We start from the raw sequence: 20,910 nt of genomic DNA, 5'->3' as shown, positions 1-20,910 counted from the left end.
TTCCCAACACCATTTGTTGAAGAGACTCTCCTTTCTCCATTTAATAGTTTGGGCCCCCTTGTCAAAAATTAGACATACACAGGAATGGGAGCTGATACCAAGTTTTTTTTATTGTTGCTCTTGTTATCTTTTTATTGTTGTAGTTATTGATGTCGTCGTTGTTAGATAGGACAGAGAGAAATGGAGAGAAGAGGGGAAGACAGAGAGGGGGAGAGAAAGATAGACACCTGCAGACCTGCCTCACTGCAAGCAACTCCCCTGCAGTAGGGGAGCAGGGGGCTCGAATCGAGATCCTTATGACGGTCCTTGCACTTTGCGCCATGTGCGCTTAAGATACCAAGATTTTTAAGGGCATGTATAAATTGGACAAAAAAAAAAAAAAACAGCTTCCTGACTTTTCCTGCCAAATATCTGAAATCAAACAGTTACTTACTTCCCAAACAGACTGAGGATTTCTTCTGTATTAGGCACAGTTCTGAGCTCTGAGGATGCAGCACCAATCAAAACCAAGTGCCTGGCCTCATGGAGCCTTCATGTTAGTAGATTGTTTGCAAGTAAATTAGTTTTTTAACTATTTACTGGTCAATATGCTCATCACGTCAGGTCTACTTGCCCACTTAATCATTTAACACAGTGTTAGAATTTTTTTATTATATTCATGTTACAAATGAAGTAGTCAAAATACATAGGGGTTAAGTAGTTTTCTCAGATAGCCTTTGGATTTCTCTTCTCTCCATTACTCTGCACAAATGAATTTATATTCTGCAGACAAATCCCACCTTTATCCCTTTTTCCTCTAAGCACTTTAAAGTATGTGTGCATACATGGAAACATGATTTACAAAAAGCAGAATGGTCTGATTAAAGCATGAATGGACTAGTTACCCTCCTTGTTGACCATATGCCCTTTCCTAAGTTACTTCTTCTCAATAAGATTTAGCTTTCATTGCAAAATGGAAAGAAAAAAAAAAGGAGAATACCTATCATTGCTAAGGTTACTACCAGGTTTTTAAAAAGAAAGTAAATGCAAGGTGCTAAGAGAATAGTAACTGGTATAGAATAAACATTCAACAAATGTTCTATGTTGCTTATTGTTGAATTAGGATGGAGACACAAACAGACATTTATTAGTTGCCTGCAAATACCTGCCATGTATTGAAAGCATACATACAATTACTGAGGGAAAAAACAATGAAAGTATAAGATAATGAATAACTTGTATTACTAAAATATGGACCAAATTATTTTTACTAGAAACCTTCTATATTCACACTTTACTATACTTTTCAGATAAGTTAATTTGTCTTTTTTGAGTGTTTTTATTTTTCTTCTGTTTCCTGTATACTGATAGACCATTTCTGAGAAATAAAGGCACAGGTGTATAATTTTACACCTATTACAGAAACTTGGAAAAATGGTCTCAGCATACTTTAACGAAGTTCTTTTGGTTACTACCAGACCACCTCACTACCCGGGGCCCTAGTTAGGGAATTCTGGGATTCCCAAACAGATATGATGGACCTAGACCTCTAATAGATCTCTCTCTCCACTGTCACTTGTCATCTCCATCAGGAACAACATAGTGGACCCCTTTGTGGACTTTGCCCTCAATGTGGATAAACAATGGTAGGGACTGCCCCATTCTCTGAACAGAGGTTGGGCCAACATACTCTACCACTCAAGGAGTGCAGCAATGAGTGCATCCTAGAACGTTCCTAGCTGCAATCACAGAATATGAGCTCAGATCTACAGAGATGTAGAGGTTACACAGGCTCCTGCACTGAATATTGGGCCCAAATCAAATCTATGGGTCTTCTCAGTTAACCATACTTATATACTTTTCCCATAGTTGGGAGATACTCTCTTCCCTGATCCAGCTTTCTAGTCCTATTTCCAACTCTAACACTATCTCCCCAGACAATACCTTTGGCCTATCTGCACTTTAGCTGTTGGGCTCAGGCAAAAACCAGTAAAGTTATGGGCCCCCTAGAATATACCTACTAGATTTTGCCAAAATGGAGACCCCAAGTCTCAGCTGCTATATTCTTTCCTTTAATTTTCTGATTACTAGACAAATCATTGATTTATATCTTAATACTTTTTCAGTCACCAAGTTGTAGATGCTACCAGGATGCCAATCTGACTTCACTGGGCAGACAACCTCACAAATGTATCCAGGAACCCCATTTCCCCAGAGCCCTGCCTCACTAGGGAAAGATAGGGACAGGCTGGGAGTATGGACTGACCTGCCAGCTCCCATGTTCAGTGGAGAAGTAACTACATAAGCCAGACTTTTCACCTCCTGTACTCCACAATGATCCTGGGTCCATGCTTCCAGCAAGATAAAGAATAGGAAAGCTTTCAAGGGAGGGGGTGGGATATGGAACTCTGGTAGTGGGAATTATGTGGAATTGTAGCCCTCTTAGGCTATGGCCTTGTCAATATTTTTTATTTTACAAATAAATTTTAAAAATTAGAGAGAAAAATGGTCTTATTGGAGACACGACCTCACTGGAGAAGGAAAAAGGGAGTCAAAGTAGGTTGATTCTGATCAAACGTAAAGCTTTTGAAGAAAGAAGCAGAGTGAAGGAACAAAATTCTTCAAATTCTTCGAAATAAAACACACACACACATACTTCCCTTTAAAGTTCTGAAATAAAGCTATTGCCTCTTACATCATCATAAAGGGTTCCATAATAGCTGCAATAGGCACTGCTTATTGCAACACACCATGTGTTATCTGCTTACCTTGTATTAAGCACTGCAATCTACACTTCGTTATTTTTATTGATGCCTCATTGATTGACACTATTACACAAACTTTATAATGTCATACACACACACATTTGTAAATATGTCACAATGCACCCACCACCAAAGGCACAGCATCATTCACACTACCAAATTGGCTTCCCTTCCTACTCCTCTCACCCTCCTTGCCCTTACCATCAAATAACCACCTTTATATTTCAGACTCTATGAGTTATTTTGTTGTTTTATTAGTTTGCTAGCTTTTCTTCTTTTTATTGAGAGATACCAGGGCATTGTTCTGACTTTTTTTTTTTTTTTTGTCACAAGCACATAAGGCATGCGCTCTACCAGAGAGTCACCTCTCCAGTCATGCAATGTTTTGTTTTGTCTGTTTTCCCTCTAGTTGCTGGGGCTTAGTGCCTGCACTACAGATCCACCACTACTAGTGGCCATTTTTTCCATTTTCCCCCCATTTTTACTAGATAGGACAGAGAGAAATTGAGAGAGGATGAGGAGATAGATGATAGATAGACAGACAGACAGACAGACAGGAAGACAAACACCTGTAGACCTGCTTCACCACTCCTGAAGCAGATGCCCTGCAGGTGGGAAGCAGGGGCTCGAACCTGGGTCCTTGTGCTTGGTAATATGTGCACTTAACCAGGTGTGCCACTGTCCAGCCCCCTCATCCATTGTTTCTTTATATTTAAACATATGACAATTTATTTGCTTATAAGTTATAATACTGTACCAATACTAGATTGTGGTAATATCTTTCTTTGATTCCATACCTTAAAATTTTTACATAGAATACTATACTATAATGGATATCACATATGAGTGATCTAACTAAATTTTATGTATATTTTATAGTATGTCAATGTAAAACTCACCCAATTGTTTAGATATGTGGCAAAGTAAATAATTATTTTTACCAGAACGTGGAAATAATCAAAGTCTAAAATATAGATTTCTATACTCCTTTCTCATGGTTTACAGATGTCAGAATGATGAGTTTACACTTTGCCCCTTCATATGGCATAACTAGAAACTAGTCTCCACATCATCAAAAATTCTAGATTGTGTGTGTGTGTTTGTGTGTTAAGTCAGGTTCCAAATGCTACCATGATGCCAACCAGACCTCCCTGGGCAGATGACCCCACCAATTTGTCCTAGAGTCCCGCTTCCCCAGAGGCTTGCCCCACTAGGGAAAGAGAAAAACAGGCTGGAAGTATGGATCCACCTGCCAACGCCCATGTTTAGCAAGGAAGCAATTACAGAAGCCAGAACTCCCACCTTCTGCACCCCATAAAATAACCCTGTGTCTATACTCCCCCAGGGTTAAAGAATAGGAAAGCTATCAGGGGAGGGGATGGAATATGGAGTTCTGGTGGTGGAATTGTGTGGAGTTGTACCCCTCTATGCTATGTTTTTGTCAGTGTTTCCTTTTTATAAAAAAAAAAATAAGAGTTAAGTTCTATGAGTCTGAGCCAAGAAAACATAGTTAAGGACTATTTTACAACCCTTAAAAATTTTCAAGTAGTGATAATCAAATTTATAGCATACATCCTACTCTTTAACTAGTAGTAACTAGTAGTATACAAGCCTACAATTGAAAATAAAAATATTTTATGTATAGTTTCATAAGTACATATGTACTTTAGAAATATTTAATGAAAGAAATGACAGTTACTTTTTTTGTAAAATATTAATTTAGTCACTAGTAAGAAATCTGGGTATGAAACATGTCAAAAAAGTTTTCATAGCCATACTTAGGCTGATTTTAGCTTGTACAAAATCCAAATTTCATAGTATTATAGAATGATGAAAGAAAAGGTTTATTTTAAATATTAACATATGAAAGAGAGTTCTAAAAGCTATTTCTCTTTCATTCATATATATATATATACATATATACATATATATATATATATATATATATATATATATATAATTCTAGATTGCTATTGAACAAGGACAATCCTTTTGTAAATATCAGACTCCCTATAGTACATTGCTGCATTTTCCTAATAAAGGTATTGAGTATTAAACGGCAAATTAAATACATACTGAATTTTGTTTTTCCAATTAAAGAAAAATTTAACCCTAAGGTTAATAATAATAATAAAAGTGTAACCAAGACTAGAAAGAAAACCATCAGCATTTTAAAATGAAAATGCTTTTGAAATTAATTTTATTATTTTTATGTTAAAGTTATTTAAGGTTTTATGATTTGATGCTGTAAGTTTTACAAAGAAATAACCCAGTTTGCAGATCTTACAATGTTCACTAAAACTAAACACTAAAGGGTGAAATATTCTTCAATGCAGAGTTAAGTGCTAGATCTGCTAAAATTAGATTGCCACATAAGGAATGTTGAATATACTTTTAAATTAACATTGAAAAATTTTAAATACCTCTCCTAATAATTTTATGTAATTTTATTTATTATAAAATAACAGGGACAGCAAACTGGAACTAACTTAAAGAGATTAACTGACTAGTATCTTGTGCTCTGCTAATAGAAAAGAATTTTTTTAATATTGTAACTAGCTACTAGCACTTTTTTTTTGGCAAACGTAATTTTCTGGATTGCTTAAAAGGCTGTTTCTAGGCTTTAAAAGAAAATAATTATTTGTGAAATATAGAGATACATAGCAAAAGAAAAAAATCAAGTATTATTTGTATTTCCTGTAAGTTACTCACAATACTTTGAAGATTTCATTCTCTCCAGTTAGTACAATTTATTTTTCTCTATGTCTTAGTAGAAACAATGTTATTTAGACTCTAACCTGGCATGCTACAACCTCTGGCCCACCCTTGAGCCCCTCCATTGCAAAGGTCTCCAGGTGCAGTTTGGGTAGCTGCAGGGTGAAGTCATTCCTACTTGCTGCAGTCCGTGACAGGGAGATCTGATCTCTGACCTAAAGGGGAAAAAAAACAGCATCAATGGTAATTCCCCTTCAGACACATTAACTGGGATGAACTGGGTCCCCTTGAGCCCACTGAGTGGACTTGCATTGATCGCTGGACCTGAAATCCATGAATAAATTTAGGACTAATTGATTTTTCGTTGCAAATAAATCTCTAATTCAGAGTGCTGGGGGAGAATGTTAAGAAGAAAAAGCATCCTCCTGCTTGAAATGAGGAAAGGAAGAAGAGTCACTGGAGCTCTTCTGATCAAGAGACTTTGAATTATTTTTTTACTGTTACACCCTCACAAGAAAAAGGAAAGAAGGGAAACACACACAAAAAAATACTGCAGTTCCCTAATTATTATCACTTTCTTAATAACATATTTAATATAATTAACTGATATGTAGTGAAAAAATAGTCATTACATAATACCTTTTGAAAAGAAAACTTAAATAATTTGTACCCTGGAATAATAGCAAGAATGCTCGACACAGAAAGAGAATTAAAAATACATTAGTAAGAGGTTTCTTTGCCCTTTTTTCTCTTGTTAAACTTAAGATTTAATAACTAAATATATATAAATCAACTTGGTCATACAACTTCTAAATAAAATAATGGATAAATTTAGTGAGATTTGTACTATATTTTAAGTATCTGCAAAAGCAAAGATACAAACATCACATACAGAAGAAATACCAATGCAGTAGCACATGCAGTTGATATTATACTGCCACCTTCTGGAAATGTGAGGAACTACTTTCAATATAAAAACTAAGAAACGAGATACTGTATTTCCACTTTCAAAGTCAAACTTATTATAAGCCCTAAAATTTTCACAGTTTAGTTTCCTTTTAAGATTAGTGGTCTCTAATTTTAATCATATAAGCTTAGTGACTATTTCCATATGAAGAAATATTTTTAAATATGTCTAACAAAGTTTTTAAAATTTATCTCTTTGATATCATAAAATCAATAAGTACTATTGTACAACTAGTTTAAAACCATAGTATAAATATATTATTTTATAAGGTAACAAAGATTGTGAATGGTAAAATCTATAAAAGTAACTAAATACTCAGACAGATGCATTTACACCTCTAATTTTATTTGAACAATTTCAAGCATAATTTAGCAATAAAATATGACAGAAGCTTATGCATTTTTTATTCAACTTGGGCATACTTTAAAGATGTTTGATTTATCTTATTTTATGATTGAACTATCATATTTTGTAAAGTTTCCATAAGCCAGCAAATACACACAAATGTCTTTAACTGTCCCTACTTATGGGCATAATTACTTCCAAGCTAATCCTAACAATTTCTGTCACTAAACAAATGTCAAAACATATGCAAAAAAGCATACATTGTTGTGTTGTTTTGTAATGCTATGAGAACTATATTCATAGTGGAATCTCAATTCAGAATGTACATTGATCTCTAACATACATGTTCAGAGTCCTCTGGAATCAAAATGCTAATAAACTTACTTAACTAATAATAGCACATTTAACAAATATATTTTGCTTTATGTTTTATATTTTATCAGTATAGATACTTTCTCTTGCTTTTTGTCACCAATGTGTGCTCAGATAAAAGAAAACATTAATGTGGATTAAGGTACTGAGAATTTATCAACATCAAACCACTAGTGTTTTGCCTTCTACCCTTCTGAACCATAGTCAATAGATCTAAATATTTTACTGTACCCTGGCCAATTCATTGTTTGATGTTTAAAAACTCACCCAGAATCAAAGAAAATTTATTAAATTTGAGTCCCCAAATGAGATACTATTAGCTTTGAAAGTCAAGTTTAACTGTGATATTGATGATTCTCTTTTTTCTGTGACAAAATTCACCAGGGAAATCCTGGATGTCAAAGTACAAAAGCAGATTGCTAATATGGGCAAAGGGAAAGGGGGTGGTTATCAGCAAGGTAAGTATAATCTACAACACAGTTCAAGCACTGGGGGTCCTTTATCCTGATTACTATCAAGCATCATTCTTCATCTGTGAAGCTCAAGCTACAGGAAAAGTAAACCACACCTCAGACTCTCTGAATTAACTTTATAAACTATATTAACCTGGGGTAGTTGGCATTTAATACTGTGATTTACTGTCAAATTAACATTCTCACTGTAACATTATCTAATATGCCAGTTACTAAATATTTGAAATGCAGCTATTTTACTAGTACCAATGAATGGCCTCAGAATGACATTATTTGAGGAATACACACATGCTACTATTTTCATTAATTACAAATTATCTGTTGCATGTGGACAGTGCCATCCAGAGACAGTGACTCATGACATATAATGGATGTCGTATCACAAACATTTCCACTATAATGTTTTTTCTCCATTTTAAAATCAAATTGAAACCTGAAAAGTAGACACCTTAAATGATCTCCAAATATTTCTAGAAAATATTACTTTAAATTTAAAAAAATTAATGCCTAGGGCTACAAATTATTTTATTTTAAAGGGTAAAGGGAGTAGAAGCATCAGGTTGAGAGAATACAAAACAGTGACACTAGACAAATAAAACTGTAACAGTGCAGCATAAAAATGGAAAGAAAAGATAAGGAGCAGGGTTAAACGATGGGTATAAGGGAGAGATTGTTCAGAAAGAAAGCAGAAAGCAAGTTTGAATTGCCGGATGTGAATAAGGACAAGCAGAGAAGAAATTCAACACAGGATAATAAAAGATTCTCACTTGATTGTATTGAATTTGTTCATAAAAATAGAACAAGCAGGCTGAGGATAAGTTAACTAAAATTAGAAAAAAAAAGTAGAATTTCTTTAGGAAAATATACATATTTTAAGAGGAAGTCTAAAATCACCTTTAAAATTCATATTTTAGCATAAACCAGGATGAAAATAGTCATCACTTGTTTATGGATTAATCTATAATTTCTAACTTCAAATCACACTTGAATTATAATTTAATCGTTCATGTTTAGTTCTGTTTGTAGCATATTATCATATACCCGATTATGAAGGTCCTATACTTCTTTCTCATTTACTTATAGAAATGAGCAATAAAACTATATAAACAATATTTCTTACTTCAAAATGACTAACTGTTCATTATCAAAATTAATATTTTCATAGAATTTTCCAATATAAATATCAATTATCAAACTGTAAACATTTATGTAACAGTGTAAAAAAACTTGCAAAATTCCACAAAGCATATCTATTGTATTTTAGAAGAGTTTGTTTTTTTCTACTTTGTTATTATGTAGTTTGAGAAGGCAGATATTCAAAATAGATATGTCATAAAGAGCAAGAGAAACAAGAGTTGTATACATAAAAATAAATAAGCTTCCTAACAAGTCAAAACAGTATGAAACACTTATTTATTTACTGTAACTAGCTCCAGATTTAAGTGGTTTATAAGATCCATGTTGTACTGCTCCTAACTTATCCCTCCATTTAACATTTACTAAAAAGCTACCCATCTGTTTTCTTATATTCTGTACTTCTATCATACAAGAAAACTATCTCTGCTATCTAAATCATCATGAAATTAAACCAGTCATTTTTAGAGAAACTATTCAACTCTCAAAATTAGTATCTTTTATCATGCTATCTATATTCCTCTGGACCCAAATCCAAACTAGGAAATGAACTCAAAAAATATGGTAGTGGCTGTGTTTTTATCAACAAAATACTAAGGAAGACTTAGTAAGAGCTGTAGAAAATTTTTTTCAGGTATATTTAAGAACACATACAAGGTTTGACATATGATCCTGAATCTTCAATGACAAAGAAAAGTAACCAGCAAATAAATAGCACTTAACATTATACTCCTAATTTATCTTAGATGTCATTTGTGAGACTCTACTATAACCTCCAATACTTCACAAAGTAAATGTTCTCAGTAGAGATATTTCCATCAAATACTGATCTCTACGACAGATCCTGTAATTTCCATTCTTTTTTTATGCCTTACCATTCTCTGACTTTCTCTGTCCTATTCCCTCCTCTATCTACATGTTCCTGCTATTTCCCTTACATTCCCCTCTCTCTTCATTCTATTGGATTGTATTTTTCTGTGTGCCATGACTTGTCTGACAACCTAACATCTGCTATAGCAACCTATTATATACTATTTTCAAACTTTGCACTAGAGAGTAGTATATAATCAGCACACTATCACCTAGGGATCAAATTCAGATCACCACTTGTTATTGTAAATAAAAGTTTACTGGAACACATGCTCATTCATTTACCTATTTTGTCATTGTTCCGTTTCCTGCTACTACAGAGTTGGGTAGTTGAAACAGAGACTATATGATCCACAAAACCTAAGGTATTTATTATTATCTGGCACTTTACAGACAATGCTATACATTCCTTGCCTTAAAAAGATAATATTTTGCACGCTCTCCAAAGATTTTCTTAAATGACCATCTCTCACTAGAGAATATATAAATAATTTCTGGTGAATCAATATTACATCACTAATGTATAGTGTCATTTCACAGATACTCCCAGCCCCTTGTTTTCAAGTGTTTCACTAAGTGATAGTATTATCTGCTAGTATATCTTCAAGTTTCATTGCAAACTACTATAGAACTTATCTGGATGGATCTAATTTTCCCAGCTCAACAACAGGTCTAATTTATGATATAATCTCCCGTCTAAATTTAACAGAAATTTTGGTTAAGCAATCAAAATAGACATACTAGACAGCCTTTTGTAGCAAGAGAAAAAACTACATAGAGAGAGATTCTTAGTAATGTGTGACAAATAAAAATGTTATTCCAAACTCGCAAATTCTATAAGGCACTAGAAAGAGAGAATATTAAAAAAGATGTTTACAGCATTTCAGAACTCTGGTATGTGCCTAGCGACTAAGGGATTAAAGCATGTCAATGCAATGGAAATGACATTCATAAAGTGGATAGTTATATATAAATGGATATTTCCCTCTTTTTCTTGCCATTTCCTCAACTAGTTGATAACTGAAATGGAGAACACACTGCTACTCCCATTTGTAGCAATAACTTTATTATTTCCTCATGTATTTCATACATTTCAAATTCCTCTCCATACTACCTCACATGATTCTGCCACCCACTTTGTGGAATACTTACTGCTATCCCTAATATGAAAATACTGAGTCCAGTGCTCTTGGCACCAAACAATAATGCCTTTACTTATCTATAATGAACAGTGAAAAGTTAAGGAAATTTCTTAAGATTTGTATACTACTACTTCCAATTGCTTACCTGAAAAATATTGTGCTTTTCCTTCTTTTTTGCCCTATGTCTGGCAATCTTAGAAAAAAAATGCCAAAGTATCATAAAAACTATTTTATGATAAACTATGGAGACTTAAGTTACTGCCTTATATTATTATAAACTCACATACTCTCCCTCTCTCCTTTTTCCTCCACTCCTCTTTCTTTTTCCCACATACACATACACTATACTGAGAAACAAGCTATCTGTGTGGCTATTACTTTTATACATTGGTCACAATCTCACATGGAAGTTTGCAGACTTTGTGGTACCAACCAGAAAATAGGACAGTTTATTAAGTCACTGAATAGCACGAAAAAATCTGTGAAGTAGAGTATATATAGCATATAAACTGACCTCATAACCACTGAGGCTTTAAAGCTATTTAAGTAAGCATAATTAGACAGAATAAAGAAACAGAGGGGGCTGGGTAGTGGCACACCTGGTTAAGCACACATGTCACCATGTTCAAGGACCAGGATTCAAGCCCTCGCTCTTCACCTGCAGGGAGGATGCTTCATGAGCAGTGAAGCAGGTCTGCAGGTGTCTATCTTTCTCTCTCCTTCTCTATACCTCCTCCCTTCTCAACTTCTTTCTGTCCTGCCAAATAAAATAGAAAGAGAAAAATGGTAAAAATGCCCACCATGAACAATGGATCCAGGGTGCTAGCACCAAGCCCCTGTGATAAACCCTGGTGGCAATAAATTTATTTTTAATTTTCTTTAAAAGATTGAGAAATAGATTCATGAATTGCTGTAGTTCTCCACACAGAAAATACTCTTTCCTAAGGTCTGTTATCTCAAAACACAAAGACAAATGTATGCTGAAATTAGTTATTTAGATGTATTTAAGCTAAAAACTGTTAAGTAAATGTACATGACATTCTGTAATGTCTTAGCTTTAGTTTCTCAAGGTTTTTAAATCCCTCTTGAGCTTGAGTACCATTTTTAGCTTCACTAGGTCATAATGACACTGACAAATATGAATGATGACACACAAGACAGCTATATGGACAGAGTTGTCATCAGCAAGCCAGCTGTGCTAACACCTGTAAGTCCTAAACAGCTGATTTAGAACCAGAATCAAGAAAGTAAAAATGGAAAGGAGTTCAAAGATCATAAATAACACTTAAAGTCATTAATGAGTCACTTAAAGTTGGATTTTTAGAGGCAAGATAAAAAAAATCATGTTAAAACTTAAAAATACTACCAGATCTACAAAGTAAACATTATTCTGTAGACTTTGTATTCTGTATAAATACACATAAAATATAAAATCTAAGTATTAACAAATATTCTAGTTAAGCATTTTTGAGATTATAACATTATACTTAAGTATTCAGCAATGCACTGTCTTCATCAATCCAAGTGCTTCATTCTATTCTACAGTCCACATTAACAAAAGAAGTAACCATCTATTTCATCAGAGATGAACTTGATATTGCCTGTAAATTCAGTTAGCCTATCTCTGCTAGAGATATGCTTAAAGTTGAATTTAGGCTTTCTCCTCTAGCTTTTAATTAGGCAAAGAAAATATGTATGCAATTTTTTGTCAGTCAAATAAACAAGCAGGTGGTAATTGATAATGAAAGTAAGACTTCCATTAGAACATGGCTTAGTTTTTTTTAGATAATGTGTGATGATTAAAGTTTGCTTGTTCAACAAACATTCATTAAGTGCCAACTGGGTACAAGGAACTGTGATGGATGTAGAGGACATAAAAATTGAGAAAGAATTTCCTCCCTCAAGGACTTCAAATTCTAGTGGCATAATTAATCTCTCAAAACATATTTTCCAGCTTCTTATTTATCTATAATGTCTTGTTTCTCTTGTCAATTGCTATACTACCTTCTTTCTTTGCCAGACAGTATTATATTAATCAATCTCAAACTTTTATCTGTATCCCTGACTTTTTTACCTGAGGCTCAGACTCACACATTATGCTCATCACTCTATATTACCTTAAACTAGGTATTTCCAAAACAAAGCTCATAACTGTCTGCCTTCTCACCACTAATATAAAGTCTGCTTCTCTGGGACTAGGTGGTGGTGCACCTGGTAGAGCAGACACATTCCCAAGCACAAGGGCCAGGGCTCAAGTCCCTGCCCTCATCATCCTGCAGATGGGACGCTTCATGAGTGGTAGAGCAGTGTTGCAGACTTCTCTCTCTTTGTTCTACTCTCTTTCTCACTCCCTATAGAAAGCAAGCAAGCAAAAGATAGAAAGAATGGCCACCATGATTACTAATACACAAGAATTTCAGATAACATGTGTGTTTAATAAACATCAAAAATGATTCATAGAATATACTCTATGTGTGAAAATATCCTATATGGTTATAGAGCTTTATGGCTAGCATCTTAATTACTGTTATATAAAACCCTTTGTCCCTTTAAATAAAATAAAAAAAAAAGAATGGTCACCGTGATGGTGGTGGAGTCATGTGGGGACAGAGTCCCAATGATAACATGGTACAAACATACATACACACACACACACACACACACACACACACACACGCACACGCACACGCACACACACACATACATACAGTTTAAAAAATAAAGTTGGGGGGGGGGCAGTTGGCGGTACCACACCAAGTTAAGCGCACTTAGTGCAAAGTGCAAGGATGACACAAGGATCCCAGTTCGAGCTCCCGGCTCCCCACTTGATAGGGGGGGCGAAGCAGTTCTGCAGATGTCTTTCTCTGCTCCTGTCTTCCTCTCCCCTCAGTTTCTCTCTGTACTATCCAACAACAATTACAACAACAATGAGAAAAAAAATGGCCTCCAGTCTCCAGGAGCAGTAGATTCGTAGTGCAGGCACCAAGCCCCAGCAATAACCCTGGAGGCAAAATAAATAAATAAATTCAAGTCTGTTAATCTTTTTGTATTTTCCACATCAGCTAGTCACACTACCTCCATCCTGGGACATCATCCTCTCCTGCCTTTCTCATTCCCATATATCATTTCACTTAGTTTTTTATCGCTACTACCTACCATCATTACCCTGGTCCAAACTTCCATCAGCCCTCATGCTCTTAAAATAATCTTACTTACTAATTGCTACTGGTCAGCATATCTGCCCTCTAAAACCATAAATCAATAAGAAATCTGATCACAGCATAAACAATTAAAAATCCTCTCATTGTCTCTATGATAACAAATAAGTTCTTTCAAAGTCTTAGAAAGGTTTTAAAAAAAAGTAGGATGAGGACAGAATGGAAAAGGTGATGGAGAGAATGGAGGCTTCTGGTTGCTTTATGTGATCTCAGCTCTTACCCTCTCTTGTATTAATGCTAAACTGTGGTTATTCATATGCACATACACTAACATATGCTACTCTGCCAAAATACTTTCCCTATCTTTCCCCACACTTCAAAATCTCATCCAGATATTAATTTTCCTTTAAGAAATTTCTAACCAATTGCTGAGTTTTCTAAGTATTTCTCATAAACAGCTCTATGTGGATGTGGAAGAGCATCTTACAGAAGCTTATTTACCATGGTTATACTAGCATCAAATGTATTTTTACCTTGAGAGAGGAACTGTTATATCTATACTGTCCCCTTGGAGGGTAAAGTTTATGACACATAGAATGCGCTATGAAGCATTTATAGAAGTCAGCTGTTTATAATGAATATTATGCCTGATAGGTTAGAGAATGTAAATGCCTTTACAACAGAAGCAAATCTAAAGGCATATCATCAAAAACTTCTGCAACTTCCTAGTTATTATTCCAGTGTCATTTCAGCCTGATAAATTTATAGAATACTAGATGTAAGGTCTTCTAGAGTCTTTTGAAGTGCCTGAATTTGGGTCTCCTCCTTTATCCTGTAGATAATTTACTGGAAAAGTATCCAACAATTCTCAATAAAAGTTCAAAGTATTCTTAATATTCCTAACACACTATGACCACAGATAGGAAACTCTTTAGCTGGCCCTTACAAACATGTAAGACTCAATAATATCTAAAAGTCTAAAGGATCCAGCTGTCTTATTAATCTAAAAATAGGGAAAAATGACTACAAAAAATGTTCAGATTCTCCTCTACATTCCACTTTTACCTAAACACTTTTCCCTCCAGCTATAGCAAACCAAAGCATCACTCTATCAGGCACTTAATTAGAACTAATACCTAATTTTTCCATTCCTAACCCTAAACAATCCAGACATCATTCCATCTATTCAGTCATCACCCTCTCCTGGAAAAGTATGTTGATAAAATTATTATACAGAATATAATCATTATTATGTTTTTTCCAAACAGTTAAAAAGAATAAACATGCTTTGAGAGTTTCGTCATTTCAAATTTTCAATTCAATATATATATCATAGATGCCATAGCAATGCTCTGGTGTTTCTCACTCTCTCTTCCTCCCCCAACACTTCTCTCTTCTCTCTCTCTTATACACACCCTTTGTTTTTAAATTCAATACCTGAGAGTCAATGTCAGAATAGCATTAGAAGCCTACTGATAAAGTTATTAGGACTGTGAAACAATATGGTTTTAGAGATTAATGTAAGCAAACTGGCAAAGTTAAAAAAAATATGTCAGCCTACACAAAAGCAGCTAAAAAGAAAAACCTGGTAAATTTTGTCAGTTTTTTTAAGACTTCTGGAAACTAATTGAAAGTTTTTAGCAAGCAGAGAAAGTTTAATCAAGGAAAATGCACACACACACACACACACACACACACACACACACACACACACACACTCCTCAATCTGTTTTTAAGGAAATGTCTATCAAAACACTAGCTTACTATTAAGTTAGTAGAATGGGTTTCACTGATGACATATGGCAAGGAATATGGACTTCACTAAGTCAGATTAAAATTGATTAAAGAGGGGCCAGGTGGTGGCGTATGTGGTTGAACATATGTTACAATGCACAAGGACCTTGGTTCAAATCCCTAGTGGTGAAGCAGTGTTGCAAGTGTCTCTGTCTCTCTTCCTCTCTATCACCCCTTTCCCTCTTGATTTCTGGCTGTTTCTATAAAAAAAATAAATAAATATCATAACATTTTAAAAATTGATTAAAGAAACATTAAACAGGTTAAACAGCAATAAAATAATGTTTGGTACAAAAGAGAATCTGATTTCCAAAGCTGCGACATGTACTAACCAAAATATGCATCTTTCAACCAAAAAAATTAAGTATGGGAAGAAATAAATCATGGCCCACACATAAGAGTAACAAAAATGAAATGGAACTGTCCCCAAGAAAACCCAGACACTCGATTAACCACACAAGTTTAAATAAATTATTTTAAATATGTTTAAAAATTTTAAAGATGCCATACACAAAAAACCATGATAATAATGTCTTCCAAGATAGTAAGTATAAATGAAGAGACATAAATTATAAAATTTACAATATAAAATGGAACCAAATAAAAATTTTGGAGTTGGCATATCCAAAATGCTGACACAAAATAGCTGTCAGCCAAAAATTCTATATACTATAAAAGTGCTCTTCAAATATGAAGGAGAAATTAAGTCATTCCAAGATAAGCAAAATCTGAAGTGTTCATACTACCAAAGCTGCTCTACAAAAAAATGCTCAAGAGACTCTGCAAACACAGACTCAACATGAAAGGATGGAAAACTACCATACAAGCCAAGCCAATGGACCCAAAAAAAAAAAAAAAAAAAAGGCAGGAACAGCTATACTCACATCTGACAAGATAGACCTTAAAATAAATAAAATTTTTAAACGATAGGGATGGACATCACTTAGTGCTTAGAGGATCAATCAATCAAGAGAACTTAATGATTATCAACATCTATGCACCCAAGGAGAGGTCATCTAAATAAATCAAACATCTACTGAAAGAGCTCCAGCAATATAGTAACAATGCAGTAATAGTAGGGGACTTAAACACCCCACTCTCTCAACTTGACAGATCATCCAGGCAAAAAATCCATAAAGAAACGAGGGAGCTAATTGAAGAGATAAATTAGAACTATTAGACATTTTCAGAATAAAAATTTCACCGTTTTCAGCCCATCTTGGATGGAGCTTGAAGAAATCATGTTAAGTGAAATAAGTCAGAAAACAGAAGGGTGAATATGGGATGATCTCATTCATAGGCAGAAGTTGAAAAACAATATCAGAAGAGAAAACGCTAAGCAGAACTTGGACTGGAGTTGGTGTATTACACCAAAGTAAACTGTGGTGGGTGGGGTGTTCAGAGAGTTATGGTCCTGGAACAGGATGGCAGAGGACCTAGTGGGGGTTGTATTGCTGTATGGAAAAATGAGAAAAGTTATGCATATATAAACTATTGTATTTACTGCCAACTATAAAAACATTAATTCCCCAATAAAGAAAAGAGAGTCAAGTCTTTCTGACTGAAATGAAAGGAATTTAGAATGCAACTTATCCATGTAAAGAAATAAAGAATGTTAGTAAAAGTAAACTGCATGGGGCCAGCTGGTGGCACATCTTGTTGAGTGCACATGCTACAATGTGCAAGGACCCAGGTTTGAGCCCCTGGTCCTCATCTGCATGGGCGAACGCTTTGAGAGTGATGAAGCAATGTTGCAGGTGTCTCTCTCCCTCTCTCCCTCTCTGTCACCCCATTCTCTCTCAATATCTGGTTGTCTCTATCCAATAACTAGAGAAAAAAATTTTTTAAGTAAACTGCACAGGTAAATATAAAGCTCATAAATATATTCCTATTTGTAGTCCCTCTTTTTAATATGTGATGTAAAAGACAAATACATCAATCAATTGCAAACTATGTTTATGGTCACATAAATATAAAGGTAAAATTTGTGATAATAACAACTAAAAACAGGATAGGAACTAAATTGCTATATACTATCACAATTGAATTAGTACACAAATTATATTGTCATAAATCAAAATGAAACTACAATTGCCAAGGTAACCAAGTATAAGATAAGTATAAGATCCTCTTCAAGTTTGGGAGCTATTCTCTGCCCTAATCCAGCTTTCTAGTTCTATTCTCAATTCTGATGCCATCTTCTCAGACAATATTTTTAGTGCATTCCCATGTTAACTATCAAGCTGAAGCAAAAATTACTAAAGTCATAGACCCCTAGGAATATACCTAAACTAGAATTCCAAGCTTCTTACCACGCTAAAATCCCTATTCTCACCTGCTCTACTCCTACTTTCTGGTTCCTGTTCATTAAACATTTTTAGCTGTATATATCTTAACTGCCATTCAGCCACCAAGTTGCAGGTGCTACTATAATTTCATCCTGAACTACATGAGCAGATGACATCACCAATGTGTCCCAGAACCTTACCCTCTCTAGAGCCCTACCCCAGTAGGGAAAGATACAAAGAGGCTGGGGTTATGTGCTGACTTTCCATGTCTGGCAGAGAAGCAATTACAGAAGCTACAATTCAGGACAGGGTGGTGGTGTGCCACGTTGAGCACATATGTTATAGTGTGCAAGGACCTGGGTTCGAGTTCCCTGTCCCCACCTGCAGGGGGAAAGCTTCACAAGTGGTGAAGCAGTGCTGCAGGTGTCTCTCTGTGTCTTTCTCTCTCTGTTTCCCCTTTCCTCTCAATTTCTAGCTGTGTCTATCAAATAAATAAAGATTTAAAAGAAGAAGAAGAAGAAGAAGAAGGAGGAGGAGGAGGAGGAGGAGGAGGAGGAGGAGGAGAAGGAGAAGATGACGACGATGATGAAGACACAACTCCCACCTTCTGTACCACAAAAACAATTTTGGTCCATATTCCCTAAGGAGGAGAAATGTTAGGGGAAGATGACAAGAGGGCTCTGAATTCTAATTCCATCAGGACCCAGAGAAAGAAGTGGTAAAAAGAAAAGATATTCAGATGTAGTAATAGGTGCAAGTGAGAAGAGAAAAGAAGATAAGGCAGGACCACAGAAAAAATGGTCAAAAATTAGATAGATAGATAGATAGATAGATAGATAGATAGATAGATAGATAGATAGAATTATAGAAATAATAGTCAACCTATATCTGTGACCTTGGGAAAACCACTGTAGTTTCCAATGGAGGGGATGGGGACACAGAACTCTGATGGTGGGAACAGTGTGGAATTGTACCTATGTTGTCTTCTAATTTTGTAAACCACTATTGTATAACTAATAAAAATAAGAAATTTTAAAAGTGGGGGGAATATAGAAACTAGGGAATATGTATTATATTCTTTATTACAGAACAATAATTACTGAATTTTAAAAAGCTAAAATAAAACAATATATTCAAACCATAAATGGTTACATACACAGGGAAAAAGATATCTGGAAAACATCTTAATAGTTTGAAAATTAAATACATAATCAATAAACAGGCAAAACGAAGCCATTAAAAAGCCTCTAGATAGATGAAAACAGGATCACAACATACTGAAACTTATGGGATAGAGTAAAAGTGTTACTCACATAGAAATTTATAACTACAAATGCTTACATTGAAAAGGAGAAAAGACTTCAAGTAAATAATCTGAGTTTCAATCTTAAAAAAGGGGGGAAGAAAGAGGAAAAAACTAATCCCAAAGCAAACAGAAGAAGGGAGATAATAAATCCTGGAAATGAGATAAATGAAATAGACAGTAGAAAAATAACAGAGCAAACCAAGAAAGTCAATTTTAGTTTCTTAAGAAAATGAACAAATCTTAACTAATCAAGAAAATTTAATTATTAAAATAATCAATTAAAATGGATACCTTACTGTTGACATGACAAAAAATAGCAATACTAAAAAAAAAAAAAATGAATGATTACATGTCAAGAAATTAGATAGCTTAGATGAAACCAATTCCTAGGAATGCCTGAACTAACAAAACTGACTCAAAAAGAAACAAAATAAAACCTTTTTTTTTATTGAAAGAGTTAGTGCTTTACAGTTCATTATGTACCAGCCCCTCTAAGTTTTCTTTTTTCCTCCTTCCCCCTCCCTCCCCAGAGTCCTTTGCCTTGGTATAATATACCACGTCCAGTCCATGTTTTATTTTGTGCTCCCCCTCCCTGTCCTTACCACACAGAAAATCTCAGTAGATCCATTATAAGGGAAGAGGATGTATTAATAATAATGATAATAATAATAATAATCCCAGTAAGAAAATCCCAAGTTGCTGACACGACACCTTATCTGGATAGTTCACTTGCTTTACCATGCACACAACCCATAGTTAAGCCCAACCTCTATACATTCAAAGGAGCTTTAGTGCTGTGGTGTCTTTCTTTCACCATGTCTCTGTCTCTGTCTCTCTATATCTGGAAAAAAGTTTGTTCCAGTAGTGAAGCCCCAGAAATGTTAAAAAGGAAAAACAAAACAAAACAAAAAATAGAGAGAAAAGAAAAGCCCAGGATCAGATTGTTTCACAAGTGAGTTTTACCGAATATTAAAACAACTAACATAAATCTTCCTCAAACTCACAAAAGAAAAATGGAGTGAGTGCCTCCTAGTTCATCTATGATGACACTGTTACGTGGGTACTAAATTCAGACAATGCAATCATAAGAATAGAAAAATACACCCCAATATTCCTTATCAGTATACATTCTAAAATCAAGTTCAACAGCATATTTAAAGGGCTCTACATCACACCCAAGTGGTATTTACCACAAATGCAAGGATTTTTCAATATATTTAAATTGAACTATGAAGTACATCTTAATAAAATGAAGGTTGGGGAAAAATTATCATCTAATGGTTAGGGAAGAGGCTCAGTGAGTAAAATATAGGACCTGAATGTGTGAAACACCAGGTTCAATCCCTGGTACAACATTGCAGGAATTCTCTCACACACAGGTCCTGGAAAAGTATGACAGAGGACCTGGGGGGGGCTGTATTGTTATATGGAAAACTGAGAAATGTTATGCATGTACAAACTACTGTATTTACTGTTGACTGTAAAACATTAATTCCCCAATAAAGAATTTTTTTAAAAGTCAGTACATTTAACTTCTTTATAAGTGCAAATCTCTTATTTTAAATTAATAGGTTATACAGACACAGTCAGTAATTCAACTAG

General features: G+C 34.6%; 1 protein-coding gene across 3 annotated transcripts in view; it reads right to left on the bottom strand.

Moving 5' to 3' along the window:
- The window catches only part of CCDC171 (coiled-coil domain containing 171), a 284,788-nt gene that overhangs the window by 93,902 nt on the left and 169,976 nt on the right, over window positions 1-20,910 (bottom strand). For all 3 annotated transcript variants that reach the window (XM_060199601.1, XM_060199602.1, XM_060199603.1), the window contains one exon: window positions 5,543-5,674. In XM_060199601.1, the coding sequence (XP_060055584.1) occupies window positions 5,543-5,674 (132 nt within the window). The remainder of the gene's footprint in view (window positions 1-5,542; window positions 5,675-20,910) is intronic.

The sequence above is a fragment of the Erinaceus europaeus genome, chromosome 10 (assembly GCF_950295315.1).
Source record: "Erinaceus europaeus chromosome 10, mEriEur2.1, whole genome shotgun sequence".
NCBI classification, from domain to species: Eukaryota; Metazoa; Chordata; class Mammalia; order Eulipotyphla; family Erinaceidae; genus Erinaceus; species Erinaceus europaeus.
Note: the sequence above shows the minus strand (reverse complement) of the source record. Positions and strands in the feature narration are given on the sequence as shown.